Genomic DNA, 19,854 nt, shown 5'->3' with positions numbered 1-19,854 from the left:
GGTCAAACCTGCCTAGATGGCCCGGCACGCCACACGGGCCCCCCTGCCTAGCCGAGGCACGGGCCCCATATTACACGCGCCGGCATGGCCGGCCCACTTGGCCTGCGTGGCACATTTCGCCCAAATACCTCCAAAAAATACTGGAAATTTGGAGGTATAAATTCAGATCATCGTGTGGGTAGTATCATAGTAATAGATGGAATAAATAGTTACTTTCGGAAAACGGAACATCAAAGGGCATTTGGTCTAGTGGTATGATTCTCGCTTAGGGTGCGAGAGGTCCTGAGTTCAATTCTTGGAATGCCCCCTATATTCATCTTTTTTTTTGTTCTTTTTACCGAAAAAATGAATTCCTTATAGATGCCATGAAAATCAATTTGTGCGAGGTAATATTTGCATTCAGAGATGCATTACGACTTGGGCAAGTGTGCATGTACGGAGTAGTAGCTGGAGCGTTCTTGCGCGCAGCTGCCGACGCACACAGTATCATTAGGCTTCAGTATGGATACGACGGCGACCTAAAACCCCTCTCAGGCGATTAGGGTTTCGCGGTGGATACGACGGCGGCCGCCGGATCTGATCGGCGGGCCGCACCAGATCTCCGACGAGGGATGGCCGCAGCTTCCCAACACGCAAGTGGGGGGACGCCTCCTGACCCTCCCCGGTCGGCTAGGGAAAAGTTGGAAGAAGCGCTCGGGAAACTTGGCATCACTGAGGAAGAAGCTACGCCCTTGGTGATTGATGACGCAGATGATGGCAAGGCGAAGAGGTGGTTACTGGCAGGCAAGGTCCTTCATCGGCACCTATTCCACATCCAAACTATTACCAGTGCCCTCCGCCCAGCCTGGGGGAACCCAAGGGGTCTGCAATTCAGATCCATGGGGGAAAACACTTTCGTTGCAGAGTTCGAGACACAAAGAGATCAAGATAAAATTTGGATGGGCTCGCCATGGCATGTCAGCAAACATGCAGTGATTCTTGCAGATTTTGAGGATCACATGAGACCTGATGAGGTGACGTTTGACCGGCTCCATCTATGGGTACGTGTCCCAAATTTGCCCGACAATCTGCAAGATGATACATGGGGCAGATTGATAGCCCAGCAAATTGATAAGAATGCAACTTCGGTTCAGTTTGATCATGTGGGGGGCTTTTTGAGAGCTAGAGTCTCCATTGATGTCAACAAGCCTCTGCGGAGGTGGATCTTGATTAATTCAGCCAAGAGGAAAAAACAAGAGATGTATGATATTCAGTACGAGCAAGTGCCTCACTTCTGCTTCTCTTGTGGCCGCTTAGGGCATAATGATCTTTACTGCCCTACTCCAGGGCCCAGGGACAAGAATGGCGATCTTCCCTTTGGACTCATGTTAAGGGCACCAGAAGAGAGGAGGAAACCTGCCTCGGGTGATAACACGAGCAAAGAGCAGTATTCAGGCCCGAGCAGCAAGAGAGAATCCAAGAACTCAAGTAATGTGGGAGAATCTACTGAGGTGAACTCTCCAAGCAAGAACCGACCCAATGCAAAACGGAAAGAGGCACCAAAGCTGGTTTATCGCAGAGTTGAGCAACCTCTCCTTATCACCGCGGGAGAACAGATGGATCTAACTACATATGATAGTGGTAAGGGGAAGGAAAGAGTCGAGGATGCAAGGGATGAAAAGGGACTGGAAAGGGAACCGAAAAAGAAAAAACCTACACCTGACAACTCAGCGGCGTCTGCGGAGCAGCGCTGCCCATCCCAATGAACATCATCAGTTGGAACTGCCGGGGGCTTGGGAACCCCGAGGCAGTTCGAGAGCTTCGCAGCATGGTGAAGCAAGAAGGGCCCACCCTTCTCTTTGTTATGGAGACGAAGATAAGGGCAGCGAGGGTGGAAAACCTAAAGTTAAATTTGGGTTTCGATGGATGCTTCGCAGTTGACAGTGTCGGTCTAAGCGGAGGCATTGGTTTGTTTTGGTCAAAGGATGTTTCAGTCCAACTAAAAAACTACAGTACCGGCCACATTGACACTGTGGTGCGGAAGAGGGATCAAAGCTCTTTCGAGTGGAGATTCACGGGTTTCTATGGTGCGCCAAGGTCAGAGGACCGTCATCACAGTTGGCGCTTCCTCCGAACCCTGAACACGTTACCCCATGATGCATGGGTGTGCATGGGAGACTTTAACGAGACCTTATACGGAGAAGAACACTTTAGCCGCTCAGCACGTCCTGAATGGCAGATGAGAGCGTTCCGTGAGGTTGTCGAAGAGTGTGCTTTCCAGGATCTGGGATGGTCAGGAGTCCCGTTCACGTGGGACAACCGACAGGCTGGAGAAGCGAATGTCAAAGCTAGAATTGATCGGGCCTTCGCAAATGAGGCGTTTAGGCAGCAGTTCAGCTTCACCAATGTTCGTCACATAAGTGCAGCCGAATCAGACCATTGTTTTGTCCATATGGTGTTTCGGGAGCAGCAAGGGGACGCAATGCATAGGGGTTCACGACCCTTTCGTTATGAAAATGTCTGGCAAACACATTTGGACTATGAAAAGGTGGTGACAGAATGCTGGCTAGCTCAGCAACGATCACCAAACCTGCAGGGCATTGTTGATTCATTGAGTGCCATGCAACGGCGACTCGAACCCTGGGGTAAGAAAGAATTCGGATGCCTCGCAAGGACAGTCAGAAAGCTACAACAAAGGTTGGACAAACTGCGACGGCAGTCTGTAGGACGTGGGCCTTCTGATGAAGAGAAAAGCATGATGCTTAAGCTGCGTGAGGCTCTTCGACAGGAGGAGATATGGCTTCGCCAACGATCGCGAGTGTTATGGCTACGCGATGGTGATCGAAACACCGAGTATTTCTAAGCACAAGCGAAACAACGACAGAGAATAAACAAAATCCTGGGGCTGAGAAGGCCAAATGGCTCGTTGTGCGCAAATGCTGAGGAAGATATTGAAGAGATCTTGTCTTTTTATCAGGCTTTATACACCTCTCAGGGTCATGTGGATGCCAGTGAGTTGTTATCGCATGTGCCTGTCCGCATCACTCCGGCGATGAATGCAGCTTTGGATAAACCCTTTGAACCGGAAGAGGTGCATAAGGCACTATTTCAAATGGCACCGTCCAAGGCACCAGGGGTCGACGGCTTCACTGCAGGCTTCTTTCAGAAGCATTGGAAACTACTGCGAGATGATGTAACTACTGCAGTGCTGAGCTTCTTAAATGGTGGTGAGCTACCTTTGGGTTTGAACGACACATCGATCACACTCATTCCAAAGGTACGGAACCCACAATCCATCTCACAATATCGCCCAATTTCCTTGTGTCCGGTCTTGTATAAGTTGGCTGCTAAAGCAATCACAAATAGATTGAGGGAATTTATTGATGAGATAATTAGTGAGGAACAAAGTGCTTTTATCCCCGGCTGACTGATAACCGACAATGTACTAGTTGCTTTTGAGAGTATCCATACAATGAGAAGAAGAAAGAAGGGGAAGAATTACGCTTGCGCGGTCAAACTTGACATGATGAAAGCTTACGATCGAGTTGAATGGAGTTATCTGGAGGCCATCTTGCACAAGTTTGGGTTTGGCGCTGACTTTGTTAGGCTGATAATGAAGTGTGTAACTTCGGTTCGGTTCTCAGTTCGAGTGAATGGGCAATTGTTACCTTATTTCAGCCCCTCCCGAGGGCTTCGGCAGGGATGTCCCATGTCACCTTTTCTGTTCCTCCTGTGTGCAGAAGGTTTCTCATCGCTCCTCAAACACTATGGCACAATTGACAGAGGAATGAGAGTTAACTTTCGTGCTCCGTGGGTCAACCATCTGCTCTTTGCGGATGACAGTCTCATCTTCATGAAGGCTGACACCGCTAGCGCGACGAGGTTAAACAGTATCCTGCAAGTGTATGGCAATGCGTCGGGCCAGTGTGTGAACCGTGAGAAGAGTGCAATCTTCTTCAGCCCGAATACACCAAGCGGCTGCAGGCAAGCTATCAAGAATGTTTTAGATGTTCATGTCGAGACATTCAGTGAACGGTATCTTGGTCTTCCAATAGCAGTGGGTAAAATAACCAGCGGTACTTTCGATCACATAAGGGAAAGATCAAGGAGCAAAATGCAGGGGTGGTCAGAGAGGCTCTTTGCTTGTGCGGGTAGAGAAAATCTGATAAAGTCTATCGTTCAGGTAATCCCAACTTTCAGTATGAGCGTCTTTCTCTTGACCAAGAAGGTTTGCAAGAGTCTCACGTCTTGCATGGCAAGATTTTGGTGGAGCAGCTCAATTGACAAACGCTCTCTACACTGGATATCTTGGAAAAATCTCGCTACACCAAAATGCACAGGTGGAATGGGATTCCGGGACCTCCATCCTTTTAACTTGGCACTACTGGGTAAGCAAGGTTGGCGCCTCATCACAAATCCTAATACCTTATGTGCTAGAGTGCTCAAGGGCAAGTATTTTCCGGATTCAGAATTCATGCAGGCTTCAACTCCAAGATCCTCCTCGGCCACCTGGAGGGCGATTGTAGCTGGGCGGGAAGCACTTGCCACCGGTCTCATCAAGCGTGTGGGGGATGGATCCACCATCTCTATATGGGATGATCGTTGGATCCCCTCGACCACCACCTTGGCTCCCTTATTCCGTTCTCCTAACGCGAATGTCAACATGGTCAGTGAGCTGATCGATGAGGATAACTGGACGTGGAGAAGGGAACTTATCCAAGACACCTTCATCCTCCCAGATGCAGAAGCGATCCTGAATATCCCTTTGCGCAATGGTGGAGGTGCTGATTTCCTATCATGGGCACATGAAGTTTCAGGCAACTATACCGTCAAGTCGGCGTACCGAGCTCTAATGACTCGTAACGAGCGTCAAGCTCCAGAGGAAGGGCAGGCTACCGGTTCTTCAATTGACAATCAACGGTTGTGGAATGCTCTTTGGAAGCTAAATGTTCTACCCAAAGTTAGGGTTTTCTTCTGGCGAGTACTACGGGGCATCCTTCCAGATGAATGCACTTTGGTATATCGCCATATAAGGCATCAGAAATTGTGTCAAATTTGTTTGGCCAAAGACGAGGATCTCGTGCATGCACTGATGGAATGCTCACATACAAAACTCTTCTGGGACGAGGCGCGGCAACTGCTGGACTTCCATATGCCTAGACTGCATCCATCAACATGGGCCAAGGATATCGTATGTGATGAGCAATTCTCCTCTAGAGACAGGGCTGTTATAGTCTCGGTCATGTGGGCCATCTGGCACTCACGGAATAGGCTGACCCATGGAGAAGAAAGGCTCGATCCGGTGAACTCAGTGCGCCGGACAAGGGAGACGCTGGCACTTTTGGATGTACCCCGCCAGCAAGCCCTGGTGATGCCGGGTCATGGATGGCGGCCACCTGACCCTGGCTTTGTCACGATCAACACCGACGCTGCTATCAAGCGTGAAGATGGTAAAGGAGGAGCCGGCGGTGTTGCCCGCTCCCCTAACTCTTTTCTAGGGCCTGGAGTAAACCCTACCCCGGAATTACGGATCCTCTTATAGCTGAGGCAATGGCGGTGCGGGATGGTGCTATCTTTGCAAGCTTAAGAGGTTTTTCAAACGTCATCTTGGAGACGGACTGCCTGGAGGTCGCCAACCTCTGGACCACTCGCCACGACTCTCGTTCGATCGTGGCTCCTATTTTATTAGAGATTGGAGAGCTTACTGCTAGTTTTAATTCCTTTACTATTCGTCATATTGTAAGATCAGCTAACGGGCCTGCTCACATCTGTGCTAAGTACGCTTGCACGATTGACGTGACTGAAAGCTGGATCGAATGTACTCCGAGCTTCCTGATCAGTAGCCTGTTGGCGGACTGCTCAGCGAATGCCTTTATTAAATAAAGCTCTCAATTTAGCCCGCAAAAAAAAAAGCTGCCGACGCACACAGAAGGCAGAAGCCAAGCGAGACGACGAGGCAGTACAAATTGTGATTCTTGCCACGACGAGAAAGAAACCCACAATTCTTGGTAGAAGAAAAAGGGAAAAGAAAGAAAAGGCCATTCAGTTTAATTGTGATTCTTCGATCACAGTGCGTCGAATCTTTCTTGCTTGAGAGGAACGTGTACACCACACATACCGATCGACATACATATGTGACTGGCATCGATCTTCTTTTCAAGAGTCTTTCTCCCCTCAGTTATACGTAATACTTCATCGTCGTCTCATCAATTCACACCGGCGCACGGTGCCGTGTCCGTCCATATTTTGCAGCGGAATAAGGAACAAACTTGCCAACCGAGGGACATATGTACAAGTTGTTACAATCACAACTATTAGTGCTTATATACACATGCATTTGGTTTGGTTTTTTAATAAAAGATGAGCTCTTGCATGCCTGACAAAGTCTATAAAAAACATACGAAATTTTACAATACCAAATTCGTCATGAAATATATATTTTATGAAAATATATTTGGCCGTTTTCCATTCGAATTGAGTTAAACTTCAGTCTGATATGCCCGCAAGGAAAAACTTCAGTCTGATATACCCGCAAGAAAAAACTTCAGTATGATAAATAAATGACCACATGATCTTCAAAAGCAGAGCTAACGACAGCAAATCACACTGAAGTTCAACTAATCGGGGTTTGATCCTCTGACAGTAATTAATCCATCCGGACAGCAAACCCAAAGTGGGCAGCAATATTATTAATTTTCTAGTGCCAAAGTGTATTTTCTGAATCTACGTGCATACTATGAGGCAACCTGGAAAATCAGTGTGGACGCCTTATGAATGAGAACTAATATATGTGCTCCCATGAGAAGGAAAAAAGTAGCAACCATCAAGGAAAACCACTGCATCCTGGCAGCCTGAAATAGTGAACCAGCCTAGATAAATATCCACACAGAGCATCAAAATTCTCCAGGAGACAATCTTTTATGCCACTGGTCTTTTCGGTGACCAGGGCGTAGCAACTAGCAATGTAAATCCCACCCTCCAAAAAAAACATCTTATATATATCATCCAGTGCTTCACCTTCACCGTGCCCTTCACCAATGCCATTGCCTAGGGACAAACATATATAACTAGTCAGTAACCAATGCGTATTCTAATGGAAAACGACCAATACAAAAAGGAAGGGATTACAATAGGAGCACAGTTTAGATGAGCCGCAGCCGGTGCGTAGTTGTTTATCGACTTGGAAAAGTTATCACTCCCATACAATATTTTGGAATAGTTAAACAAATAAATTTGGCATGTGCATACATATAGTGCCCCAACACAATTTATGAAAGACAAAAGTATGATCTGAAAATTATCTCAAGCAGACAAATTCCGTGTATGTCAAAGCTCTACATGAGAGCGAGCTCCCGCGACGCCGCCGCCGCCGCCGCGTAGATTCGATCCCCGAGCTCCTCCTCATCCTTGTCTCATGGCCTCCTCAGCTTCCACCTCCCTCTCCCCAGCAGCCCTCCCAGCCACCACTCCACCTCCACCCCCCGCTCCCTGCCCCCCTCCCGATCCAGATCCAGATCCCTCGCTTGCTGCCGCCGTTGGAGGGCTGGAGGCTCCCGTCCCTTGCTTCCTGGGGTGCTCTGAGCTCCTGCTGCCACCTCCTCCACCTCGCCTTCCCGCGAACTCTACGCCGAAGCTGGTCGCCGAGGCACTTGTGGCGTCTTCCGAGCAGCCTTGGGTGGAGGTTGGGGGATAGCGTCGTTCGTGGATGGAGAAGGCGCCTGCTCCATCTCCCAGGAAAGGGGTCGGTCTCTCCCTCGCCTTCAAGAGGAGAACGTACGGCCGCTGCTTCCGTTGCCTCGCGTCGGAGCACTTCGTGGCTGACTGCCGCGACCCTATAAGGTGCCTGGGTTGTGGCATCTCTGGCCACCGCGAGCGGGAGTGCCCGACACGCCTTCCGGCCAGACAAGCTTCAACCCGCCACTCCCCCTCGCCTGCGGCCTCTCCACGTCGGTCACTGGATGCGCCACCCTGCCACGCGCCTCCGCCAGATCCGCGACTTCGCTCGTGGGCCTCCGTTGCTGCCTCTCCGGCTGTGCTCATTCAGGAGGCGCCTTGTAGCAACTCCGGCTCCCCCTGCTCAGGTCTTGCCGACCTCGTCAAGTCTTCCATTGCTGCTGAATTGGGGCTGCTCCAACCCCACTTTGCAGCTCAGATCGAGGCGCTGCGCACCGAGGTGCAAGCCCTGGCTGCTGCTCGTACTGAGGAGGTCATTCAGCCTCTCCGCGACATGGCGTTCGCTCTGCAGGGTTGGGCGGTTCAGGTTTCGAGCCTCTTAGAGCGGCTGGAGGCTATCAGTGGCAGTGTTGTTTCTTGGCCGGCCATCAATGGGTCTCCTGAGGTGCGAGAGGGTGGGACTACGAGGATCAGTGGGGGACCTTTCTCTTCCTCGGCGCCGATGGATCCGCCTCCCCCCTGGTGTGAGCATGAGGAACAGGCGCCTCTCGTTGTTGCTTGTGCTAAGGGTGTCAGTGAGATTAGTGTGGCTGGTTGCTCGTCCGAGGTGCTGGCTACTATGGCGCTCCCTGCAGATGTTTTTCCTACTTTGGATGTAGATTTGCACAAGATGGTGATTCAACACGAGGAGGAGCAAGGAACGGTTGAGGAATAGTCAAAGTGAGCAAGGACATGGAGCAGATTGAGGTGGTTTTGCCTGCTGGCTTGGCTGCAGAGGTGCCTCCCTTGGTCTCCTCTCCAGTGATGCTTTCTTCAGGGGGCACTACCAATATGATGTCTTCGGGGTCCGAGGAGCTACTTGGTGACATTGGCATGCCTCAAGGTCCGGCTTCAACCACCTTGCTGGATGAGTTCCTAAGTAGCTTCAGTTGCACAGCGCCGCGGTCCTTGCTCGAAACACCGATTCATGTGCAGATTGAAGGGGCATCTACTTGTTCCGAGAGGCGTAGTGGACGTTTGGATAAGAAGAACAAAAGTTGCAACATCCCGACTGCCAAGCGTGCTGAATATAGGTTGGCGGAGGCTTTTGGGGAGATACCAAAGGGAACGACATCTAAGAAAGTCACCGAGGAGGATGTGCAAGAGAAGATGAAGTCTTATTTGCGGATGTACAAGAAACCGCTCACGTCGACGGTGATCCAGGCAATTCGTGCCTTGGTGGAGGTTAATGTGTAATAGCATTTTTCTGAAGGTTAGGCACGAGTGCACATCTGGGTGCAGGCGTGTTCTTGAGGTTGCAGAGGTTGATTTGGTTGGGTATGTTGTGTTGTCGATGGTCTTGGGCCTAGGCACTCTTGTATCCAGCTCGGACGATGTTCCTTGAGTGCTAGTCGGGTGTGTGTGGTCTTCGCCGGTTTCCCTTGATTAACCGTGCCATGTACGGTTTTTGGGTCCGGTTTTCATTATTAACTGGACCAATTCTCTTCTTCTTAATGCAATGCGGGAGCTCCCCGCCCTCTGACGAGGTTCCGTCAAAAACAAAGCAAACAAAACTGGAACATGCCAGACCTCAAAAACATAAGTAGCTATAGGTAATTAGGCATTCAGATTTAAATAAGGCTGACAAGAGGCAAACTAAAGTGAATTTCATTTTCACTGGTACAAATGGAGCACTTGCAGCAGGGCTGTTCGACTTGTGAAAAAAAAAGGAACTACCATCTAAAAAGTTAAGGGCTCAAAGCAAGTACTTATTATCAGCTTAAGAGCTATAGCAATATCAAATGAGATTAAAGTACTGACGAGAGATTGTAACTAGCGCCAAAGTACCCAATGTAACTACCAACCGAGCTACTTGTTTGACATTTAAGTTGGTCCAAGGATAATTAAATGCTCTTACATTTCTTTACAGAGGGAGTACTGCTCATCAGTTTCAAACTATTAGCAAACCTGATCCTGAAAGGGAACATGGTGCAGCTATCCACATAAGAATACTTCTGTAACACAAACTTATGCACATGGCTAAATAGACAAGAACAATACCCACCCTTGAGTACTGTTGTTATTAAAGAAATTCATCCGGCAGAAAAAGAAACAACTGAAACAATATGTACTAAAATGATAATTACAGAACTCAAGCATTATGACAGACATTTCATCAAGCAATTACTGAATATATCAAAAGGCTATTTTGTTATGCTGGAAAGTGATTATATAAAGTAATGCTATTACAAACGAGTGCTATTATGCAGAATCAAGCGAGCTAGGAGCCACCACATCACTAGTGCAAATGGACAGATGTCAAAAATGACGAGACACTACAAACTGTCAAAATGAAAAGCAATTCAATTTGGTGTACGCTAAATAAATGCCCTCACGATCTTCATAAGCACGTTCGATTATGTAGCAGTAATTAATCTGGCCCACAATAACCCAAAATGACCAGCAGTATTATTAATGACTAACGCCAAAGTGTAGTTTCTGAATCTAGCTGTTCGAACAGGTGTATACAGTTACTACTATCAATCCGGAAAATTTGTGTGGACGCCTTACCAATCACAGTAAGAGCTAGTAATACTTCCATGAGAAGAAGAAAAAATATGAATCCTCAAGGAAAAACAACGCAGCTTGCCAACCTGAAATAGCAAATGAACCTAGATAAATATCTGGAGAGCATCAAGATTCTTCAGGAGAAAATAATCTTATGCCCCTGGCCTTTCCACTCACCAGGGCATACCTACCACCAATGTATATAACACCAGAAAAAAAACATTATTATATATCGTCCACCGCTTCACCTTCACCATGACCATCACCAATGCCATTGCCTAGTCACGAACTTAAGTAGTCAGTAACCAATGTGTATTTTGACAAAAAGTAACCAATACAAGAAGGAAGAGATTATAGGACAGTTTAGATTCAGAAACTACACTTGGGAAACGTTACTTGCTTTGGCACCAGATTAGGAGTAGAAAAACAAAAATTGCACGAAGTTGCAAATACAGGGCATTCATATGTGCTCAGAAATTGACCAACTCATTTTGGTACTCCACATCCACCTCACAACAATACCCATGGAAATGTTGTTCATAGACTAACAATAGATCGATACAAGCAGTAGTTGTTCATTTGGATAAGCTTATAAAGGTGACAATTGAGTCTATCATCATTTAACGTTCCAATTGGTTCAAGCTCAGCTTTCCACCTCAATTAGTACTCTTCAATTTTCAACTGTTATGTCTCACGCACCAAAAAGATCTCTAGCTGTATTACTAATTTATTATGTGCATGTACATACAGATTGTTATGAGCGGCATATATTACAGCCAATGCAGTTAGGGGCCTGGCCCAGTTATCTTATCGTGTTAGGGGCTTAGCACAATTATATCATTAGGAGGATTATATAAACTCATGTAAGGACCCATTTTGAGATTAAGCAAGAAGCAATCATAATTGCTCGGCTTCCTTAGGGAGCCAGGAGACCTAAACCTAGCCTCCTCCTCCCCTGCGCCATCTCCTTCCTGTCACAGCCGCCGCCACCTCCACCGCGCAAGGACGGCTCCCAGCCGCCGTCCGTCGCGCCCTCAGCCTCGTCCTCCTCCGTCCTTCCACTACAATCTCCGCCCTAGAACTGGCAGAACCCTAGCTCCTAACACAGATAGTACCCGAGCACAATTTATGCAAGACAAAAGTATGTTTTGGAAATTATCTCAAACATACTATGTCAAAGTGAACAAAATTAGAACGTGGTCATATACAAAAAAAGTATCCATAGGTAATTCGGTATTCAGATTGCATAGCCTGATAAGAGACATTATTTCATTTTATTTTTTCACTGGTACAAATGGAGCACTTGAAGCAGGGCTCTTCGACTTGCAAAAAAACAAGAACTATCTGTAAACATTTAAGGGCTCAAAGCAAGTACCTATTAGAGTTATAGCAATATCAAATGACATTAAAGTACCGATGAGAAAATGTAACTAGCACTGAGGTTCCAAATGTGCCTGCCAACCGAGTTACTCGTACGACATTTAAGTTGGTCCATGGATAATTTCCATGTACCAATCATCGATTTCCAACTGTTACCAAATCTGATGCTGAAAAGGATTATACTGCAACTATCCACATAAGAATACTTCCGTAACACATACTTATGTAGTTATGTGTATGGCTAAATAGACTACAACAACGCCCTTGAGTACTGTTGTTCTTAAAGAAAATCATCTGGCAGCAAAAGAAACAACTGAAACGACATGTACTAAAATAATCATTACAGAAATCAAGGATTATTACAGGCATTTCAGCAAGCAATCATTGAACATATGAAAAACTATAATCTTGTCATGCTGGAAGGTGATTGAACATATGAAAAACTAGTACCTTGTCATGTGTATTACCTGCATCATAGAAACTTGAGAATGCATTGTAGATATGGATATCCCTGGCGCTGCCACTGTTGCAGAGTCTCTTAAACGTCATTGACTGGAGATGGACCAGGAAGATGCCACAAGATGTCCTTACAAGGGTCACATTGTTTTCCTCGTCGAATCCCACTAAGGCTAGAGGCTTCCTCTTGCCTGCTGCTCCTAGAGGAAGAAGCTTGTCTAGTTCAACGATCCTTCCCAGAACCCATGTCGCATCATCATGACGAACACCAGCTTTCCACTTCCATAGTTGGGCACGGAAGTCCAACACAACGATTAAGCCAAGGCCACCATCTTCAGCCGGCATAACCGCAAAAACGGTATCATCGTGGGCATATGCATCTGGCGGCGGCTCTATCAATGCCAGCCTCTGCGCGTCCAAATCAAACTCAATTATGCAAGCTCCACCAAGAACATACGACCAATAGACTGAATTCCCAATCAAGATAGTGGGAGTGATGACAGGTTGAAAATATTTCATAGCTGTAGATGCCTTGATCCTGGAATGTATGAACGGCATTGAGATAATTTCGCCCCATTTGCTGGTCGCCGACGAGTAAATGGTTGCGAAAAGATGAGAATGGCTTCTTCTGACAGTGGCTATCAGAGCCACTTGGAAATGGCCGGAGCGACGACAATCGCCGTGCGCGTGTCCCTGGTCGCCGGCAGAGCAAAGCAGCGCCCCGGTCAAGATGACGGTCCCGTCTCCGTAGAGCTCGGGGGGGGACGGCCAGGCGGGTCTGGTCCCCGGTGACGGGGTCCCACAGCAGGAGGAAGGGCCGCGGATACATGTTGACGGCGAGGGCGCGGCCATGGCGGCAGCCGAGGAACTGGAAGTGGTCGCCTTCCTCGAGCCGCAGGGAGAAGCGCGCGGAGGGGATCCGGTCCGGCGGGTCGAGTGCGGGGGTGAAGGTGGGGTTCCCTAAGGTGGAGAAGAAGCCGAGGACGGGAGGCCTCCGGTGGTGGGCGCGGAAGCGGCGGAGGAACGCGGGGTCGGCGACGAGGCGGCGCCAACGCTTACAAACGAGGGAGGCACGAGGGAGCGCCGACGGCTGCGGGGGCAGGCGGAGCAGGATCTCCCCGAGGAGGTCGTCGTCGTCCATCAGGGCCGCCGGCGAGCGGCGGAGGCGGCTCATCGTGATCGCGCCAGGGTGAATGGTCGCGGTTGCCAGGCCCATCAGTGGCCCATGGATACCCATTTGAGCCCAGAAAAGAGGAGAGAAAGAAAGATGGCGCGAACCCACCTCGTCGTTCCCGCCAAAACTAAACCATTTCCGTTGTTACACATTTTGGTTGCAGTCTCCTGTTTCATCTGCTCGATTTCGGTCCTTGTTCTGTTCTTACTATAATACTAGTAAAACGCCCGTGCGTTGCTACGGGCAAAAACCGAACACCCATACATTGTCACAGAATAATAAAAATATGAACACATTGATTAAATTATTCTTGTAATTTAAAAATACAGGTTAAGCATGGTTACATTCGGTTTTCATCATGCGACGAAGAATATAGATTCTCTTCCACTTTTCTCGGCAATCTTCATATCTCCTTAACCATCCTAATCGCTCGCCACCCAAGAACTCATAACTGCATATAGATTGTCTATTTTTTAATAGTATTAGTACTCCCTCTAAAGAAATATAAGTGATGTAAACGCTCTTATATTTCTTAACGGAGGGAGTATCACTCAACTTCATGCATCCATGTGTCACTATTACAAGGTACATAAAGATTGACAGGCACTATTACAAGGTACACAAAGATTACCAAATTCATAAGCCTCTTATTACAACAATAATAGCCCAATCAACGCAACCTTCAACAATAAGCTCATTGTGTATGGGAAAGATTCCATTTATCTTGAATCAAAAAATTTCAATAATAAGTTGGATATGTATCTAATGTTTGCGAAGCTCATTGTATATAGGAAAGGTTCCATTTATTTTGAATCAATATTTTTCAATAATAAGTTGGATATTTATCTAATGTTTCCGAAGTTGAGGGATATGTAAACAATTAGTATCTTTATTACCAACACAATGGTCATGATCATGATCGTGGTCGCGGCAGCAGGCGTCGAGCTCTTCACGACGCCACCGCTCTTCTTCCACGTCCCCACCAAGTTCAAAGAAGGTGCGATGGCGGCGAACCTGTCACCAGCCTTTAGGCCTTTAGGTCTGTCACCTTTCACACCGGCAACGGTGGCCAACCTCGCCTGGGGCTTCGACTTCTTTAGCTACGCGATGGCGGATGCCTCGCTCTCCCTCGGAAACATCATGATGGCCACGGTCAATCCTGCCCTACCAGCCGGCATGGTCGCCGTCGCACACATCACCTTCCCATCCAGCCTGCGCTCGCCGACCGTCTTTCGCACGACCCGCTCCACAACTATCCGGCTCCTGCTTGCATGAAAACGCCATATATTTCATATTCACCAAGAAGTAACAGAAGTAAGATCACTAATTAAATCCTACCAAGTAAACTTGGCACCGGAGTACACTTGGCACCGGAGTACACTTGGCACCGGAGTAAACCCCACATTAAACAATGTGGTAGATACTTTTTACCTGAACGCTGACAGAGGTATACCAAGTAACAAAGCTAGTTAGAGCCAAAGCTCAATGCCTCCAAGCCAAAGTTTAAGTCCTAACATGAAATGTATCCAAATCAAGCTAGCTACGGTCAAACTTTGGAACCTAAAAAAATGGAGGGGATAGCGAAATCATGAAAGGCAAGAGAAAGAAAGTCATATAGGAAAAAAATTATCTTACTGCTCCAAACATATACAGTACTACTAAGAAATCTCCTTATTAGTTGTTCTATAGGATTAACCCACTAATGAGATAAGATACTAAATATAGTTATTTATTACAATAATCTCTGGAAGATTAGTATTACAACAAATTTTGTCGAGAAACATACACATCGAGAGTTGAAGTGGTTTTGTTTCAGAGAACTAACTGAACAAAGAAACTACAATTGATAAAGTAGCACATAGTTCGTGATGTAATTTGTAGCAGTCAGTTCCATTGATGTGATTGCATCAAGAAAGTGGTGCAATTGATTCTTACCACACGAATACAAATTACTTGAAGCCTGCCAATCAAATCGAGTATGATACATATTAAGAGAACTAATGTGTGAGTCAAGGAAGCAGCATCAAGGACACGCAAGGAAGTCACTTGTCAGTACATTCCCCTAGTCTCACCAATTATACTGCATGCTCATACACTCTGTTTTTGCGTCCTATATTATGTTTGATACATCAATTGATCATGAATTACACCAGATAGAATATCAATTCTTTTGGAAAGGTAGACATCCATATAAAAGAAATGATGTTTAAATACTTCTGAAAGCCATTACTTAACTTTGCATAAGCAATCGAAAAAATGATCTATGGTTTCCATGTGCTCTAGATTGTAGGTTTATCTCAGGTGCAACATGAGAAATTTAATTGCTTTGAAGAATCTAAAGATAGCAAATGAAGAAAAAGTTGAACTATGCACCATTGAAAGAAAAAATAGGAAGTCATTCAACATCTATTCACAGAAGACAAAAAAAGGTCAGTCGATTTGCAAAGCACATATATGCATGGATATGTCACAAGTTATATGTTTGTATTAAGGTTACAGAATGGTGACCAATTCTCAGGATAAAACTACCTGTAACATGCCTCTCATTCTTATTCTTGTCGCGAAATTTGGACAACCATGTAAGATCTCAATATTGTTCTTGATTAAAAGGACAAAAGATAAAGAAATGGAAAATCTCACCATCAGTACTCAATAATGTTTGCGCGCAATATTGGCGGCGGCGTAGTACCCGGCCTTCAAACCTAAGGTATCAAATGAGCGTAATCTCTATCAGGATAACAGCGGTACCTCTTATAAAGAAAATTATGTACAATACTAACTCTCAATAAAATCGATTACCAATTTGTATCGCTCCATCAACAACCTGACATTACCATGTTCACTGTGATGCTTCGGCGCACCATCGTGCACTTGTCCTTGCTGTCCTAACAGGTCTGGGAGATTCAAAAGGAGTTACCACAATAGATCACTTCAGCGATAGTCACACAAGCTTAGAGTTCAGAAACTGCTTTCGTAGATAAGTTCAGAGGGCCGTTGAACTTGGCATGAATAAACTACAAAAAGAAGACAATGTAAATTAATTAGTTCACCTTTGGAGGAGTGATTCTGCTTCATGGTGAACAACGCATTCACCTCCGTCACTTTGAGCTGAAGAGCAGAGAACTTATCTGTCATCTTGTTTATGTTAGTACGTACATGTCCTCCTGCATGAGGCTCAAGCGGGTCCTGGCGATGGCCACCTTCCTGTTGATCTCCGTGTACCGGCACTGCAACTCCAGCAGTAGTGACAGCCGGACAGACCCACATTCGGCGACACTCTCCACACCGTCCTCCACCAGCCTTTCAGATTTTAATTTCAGTATCAATGAGTACATGCCTGAATTCTAAACACCAATACACACCACGTGACTGAACCGGACAATATATTTCTTACTCTCGGAGACTACACATACATAATGCTAAGATGTAGGCTACATAGATAGAAATCTAAAGCATCAAAATTGTGTACTACCTCAGTAGCTTGGGAGCCCTGGGAATCACCCCAAATGAAAAAAGCTGCTTAGTGCATCTACGCTAGTCAAGCAGAGCACATGTCAACAAGGAGAGGAGAACTCTGCAGAAGGAGAAGCTGTATACCGATGTACCCGACGACACGGCGACCGCCGTGGAGCACCTTCCACTGCTGCATGTGCTCGTCTGCGCACATCTTCACCAGTGCCTCGTGCCCGGCATTGTTGCTGTAGAACACGTGCTGTAGTGTGTCAAGGAACCTGAACGTCAGCAGAAAATGATGATTTTCCTCTACCACTTGATTCAATCACACAACTTCTTATACGGTAGATGATATCAATTGTTGTCCAGATGTTAGTTTCTGGATCGAAATTGACAAGAATACAAAAGAACTCATTGAAGAAAAGAACAAAACTAAAAGGGCATGTATCAAGCGAATTAAAATCAATTAGTTTTAGGGGTTATGCACAAACCTCCAGTCTAGCCCGGCTGCCCGCTTCAGGCGCTTGTTCTAGTTCCCGTATACTGTCGCCCAAAAAAGATACAGTTCCATTTTTTAAGATGACATTCCATATTGAGATGATGTACTGAATGATTCTTCGACATCTGGAAGTAGTTTTCGCTATACCATAAAAGCACAGCATTTCATTAGGAGGCAAACAGTTAGTTTTTCTTGTAGCATAAAGCACAACATTTCATCATGATTCACTAATCCTCGGACTGTATGAATTAAAGCTAATTAGCATTACCTTAGCATACCAAGTGTACCCATAAAAAAGCAAATGAAGTGGAAAATAAAGAGTCACTGCTCCATGCATACACATTGTTGGATCTGATCTGTACAAAAAGTACACCACCAGGAAATCATCAGGGCTTTATAAAAAGACCAAAACACATAAGTACATATTTTCTCTAGAAAACATCATGAGTCAAATTGAATGTTGCACAAAAATTTCAGAACACGATCTCCCAACAGTATTGAAAAAAAAATTACATGTATACTGTTACATCAACAGGAAAGGCGAATGCACGCATCTATAGATGTACATAGAAGCAGTTGTGGAGCTAGACAAGTTTTTTTGTATTACCTGTTTCGAGGTTTCCATGCCTATGTGGCAATCCTTCCATCAATGGCGACAGTAGACCCTACTCGAGGAAGCAACATGCTTCTTCAATTTAAGAAAAACAATACAAAGAGTCATACCATTTCGAAATGCAACAGTATTGTATAATACCTCAAGCAAGCAGTTCACCATGCCCTGCGTCCATCCTTTTTTGAGCACTCACTCGCATAGTTGTTTCACTTGAAAATACCGCCTATTCCTTTCCATTTTTCTCAATATCACCAAGAAATAAAAAAAATGGATAGGTTGTGCACCATTAAATTCCTGGTCATTGTACAGGTAGTAGGCCAGATTAAGATGTTAGTTCTAGGTTGCAGACTTAGAGTAGATAGATTCAGTTGCATAATTTGAGAAGGTACTCAAACTTGCAACCCATGATCTGCGATAGACACGACGACAACAATAGTAATAGTAAGCACGTCGATCACGAGCAGCTACTTGATAGGACGGACAGTACAATAACAAATAAGAGGACATTCCAAAATATAAATACTGGAAAGATGACTTTTCCGTACACCATTCCATAGTTAGAAGAAAATAAAATAACCTCTTCCTTTAACCTCTTCCTATGCATGTTTTCTTTCTAGTTAGTGTCTTTCCAACTGATGTAGTTTATTCAGTAGCCATTAATTGGTACTTCTCCATTCATTTACAGATTGAAACAGAACACTTGCAAGAGGGACGGCAATTCCATATGCTCCAGCGGGCGGCACTAATTATTTCCATCAAGAAGGAGAGTTGCAAATGCCGCTTTGATACAACTAATGGCTACAAGCATAGATAACTGAAATTAGAAATCAGCATTGCCTTGTTACATGCTAAACAGGATACAACCTGTGATCTTGGGGAAAATGGATATGATTTTGTAGTACCATTTGCAATATCAATTTGAGACCATATGCTTTCGGTAGAAATAATTGTTATGATCAAGACATAAAGTAATAACTGGACGACTTCTTAAGTGTGAGCTAAAGCTCATTTATGATAGGACGCTACTCATTTTGAACTTTGAAGAGCAAACACTTCCCTTACTATCACAAACCTTAGAGCAAGTCGTGGATTCCCTTTGGCCAAAGACTGTAATGTAGGGAGCAATAACCTAACGTCTTGTCACCCTAGGCCAATGTTGTGAGCAATCACCTATATCCACAACCATTTATGTGATGTTTAGTTAGCCCAGCTAATTCACAGAAGATTTGGCACTGGTTTGATTTCAGTTTTGAATTTAGAACAGTGGCAAATAAATAAAAAACAGAGAAGAAAAGAAACAGAAAGAAAACCAAAAACATACCTGAAGCCAAGCCAGCCCACGGCCAGGTCTTCTTGAACATCTGCCTGTAGGCAGAGGCGTGTTGCGCGGGCTCACCCTGCTGCCACCTCCTGCTTAGCGCTGTCCCCCACGTCCTCGTCCCCATCCGCTCGTCTGGGAGATGCCCTGCACCCCCTCTCACTTTCCCGTTGCTCTGGAGCTCTCTCCCTCTCCTCTAGCGCTCGATCTCAAGCTCGCCCGAGTGCACAGCCGTAGCCGCCGTTGATCGTCCGTGTGAGCACCGCCGAAGAATTGCCGCGCCTTCGTGTCCACAAGCATCACCAGGCCTCGCAGTGTCTCTCCGCGGAAGCATTTGAGAAGAAGAGCACCGAGATGATGCCATCGACCACAACTTCGCCCCTCTGCCCGACGATCGCCTCTGACTGATTCGGCCGCTGCAGAGCCTCCCCTAGCCCGATGGGCGCCTCTACATATTCCCTGTTAGGTCCTCTTCGATTCCAATATAGCATATGCTCAATTACGTCCTGTAGTCGCGTCGCCCGCAAGTCCGATCGCCATGG

General features: G+C 46.1%; 1 protein-coding gene, 1 non-coding gene and 1 pseudogene across 2 annotated transcripts; 2 read left to right on the top strand and 1 right to left on the bottom strand.

The window, feature by feature from the left end:
- Window positions 1–235: 235 nt before the first annotated feature.
- Window positions 236–307, top strand: TRNAP-AGG (transfer RNA proline (anticodon AGG)). Its single transcript has one exon. It is a non-coding gene; the product is annotated as a tRNA-Pro (tRNA).
- Window positions 308–611: 304 nt separating this feature from the next.
- On the top strand, window positions 612–1,745 carry LOC147961373 (uncharacterized). The gene has a single exon (XM_087533778.1). The coding sequence runs from the start codon at window positions 612–614 to the stop codon at window positions 1,743–1,745; it is 1,134 nt and encodes a 377-aa protein (XP_087389904.1).
- Window positions 1,746–12,210: 10,465 nt separating this feature from the next.
- On the bottom strand, window positions 12,211–13,429 carry LOC147961372 (uncharacterized; annotated as a pseudogene).
- Between the last annotated feature and the right edge of the window lie 6,425 nt (window positions 13,430–19,854).

Source organism: Triticum urartu, chromosome 7A, assembly GCF_056163025.1.
Source record: "Triticum urartu cultivar PI428250 chromosome 7A, HENAU_Tu73, whole genome shotgun sequence".
NCBI classification, from domain to species: domain Eukaryota; kingdom Viridiplantae; phylum Streptophyta; class Magnoliopsida; order Poales; family Poaceae; genus Triticum; species Triticum urartu.
This window is presented reverse-complemented; position numbering and strand designations above follow the sequence as displayed.

What these genes read in the sequence shown, in the direction of transcription:
- LOC147961373 (XM_087533778.1), top strand. Translation starts at nt 612, where the DNA reads ATGGCCGCAGCTTCCCAACACGCAAGTGGGGGGACGCCTCCTGACCCT.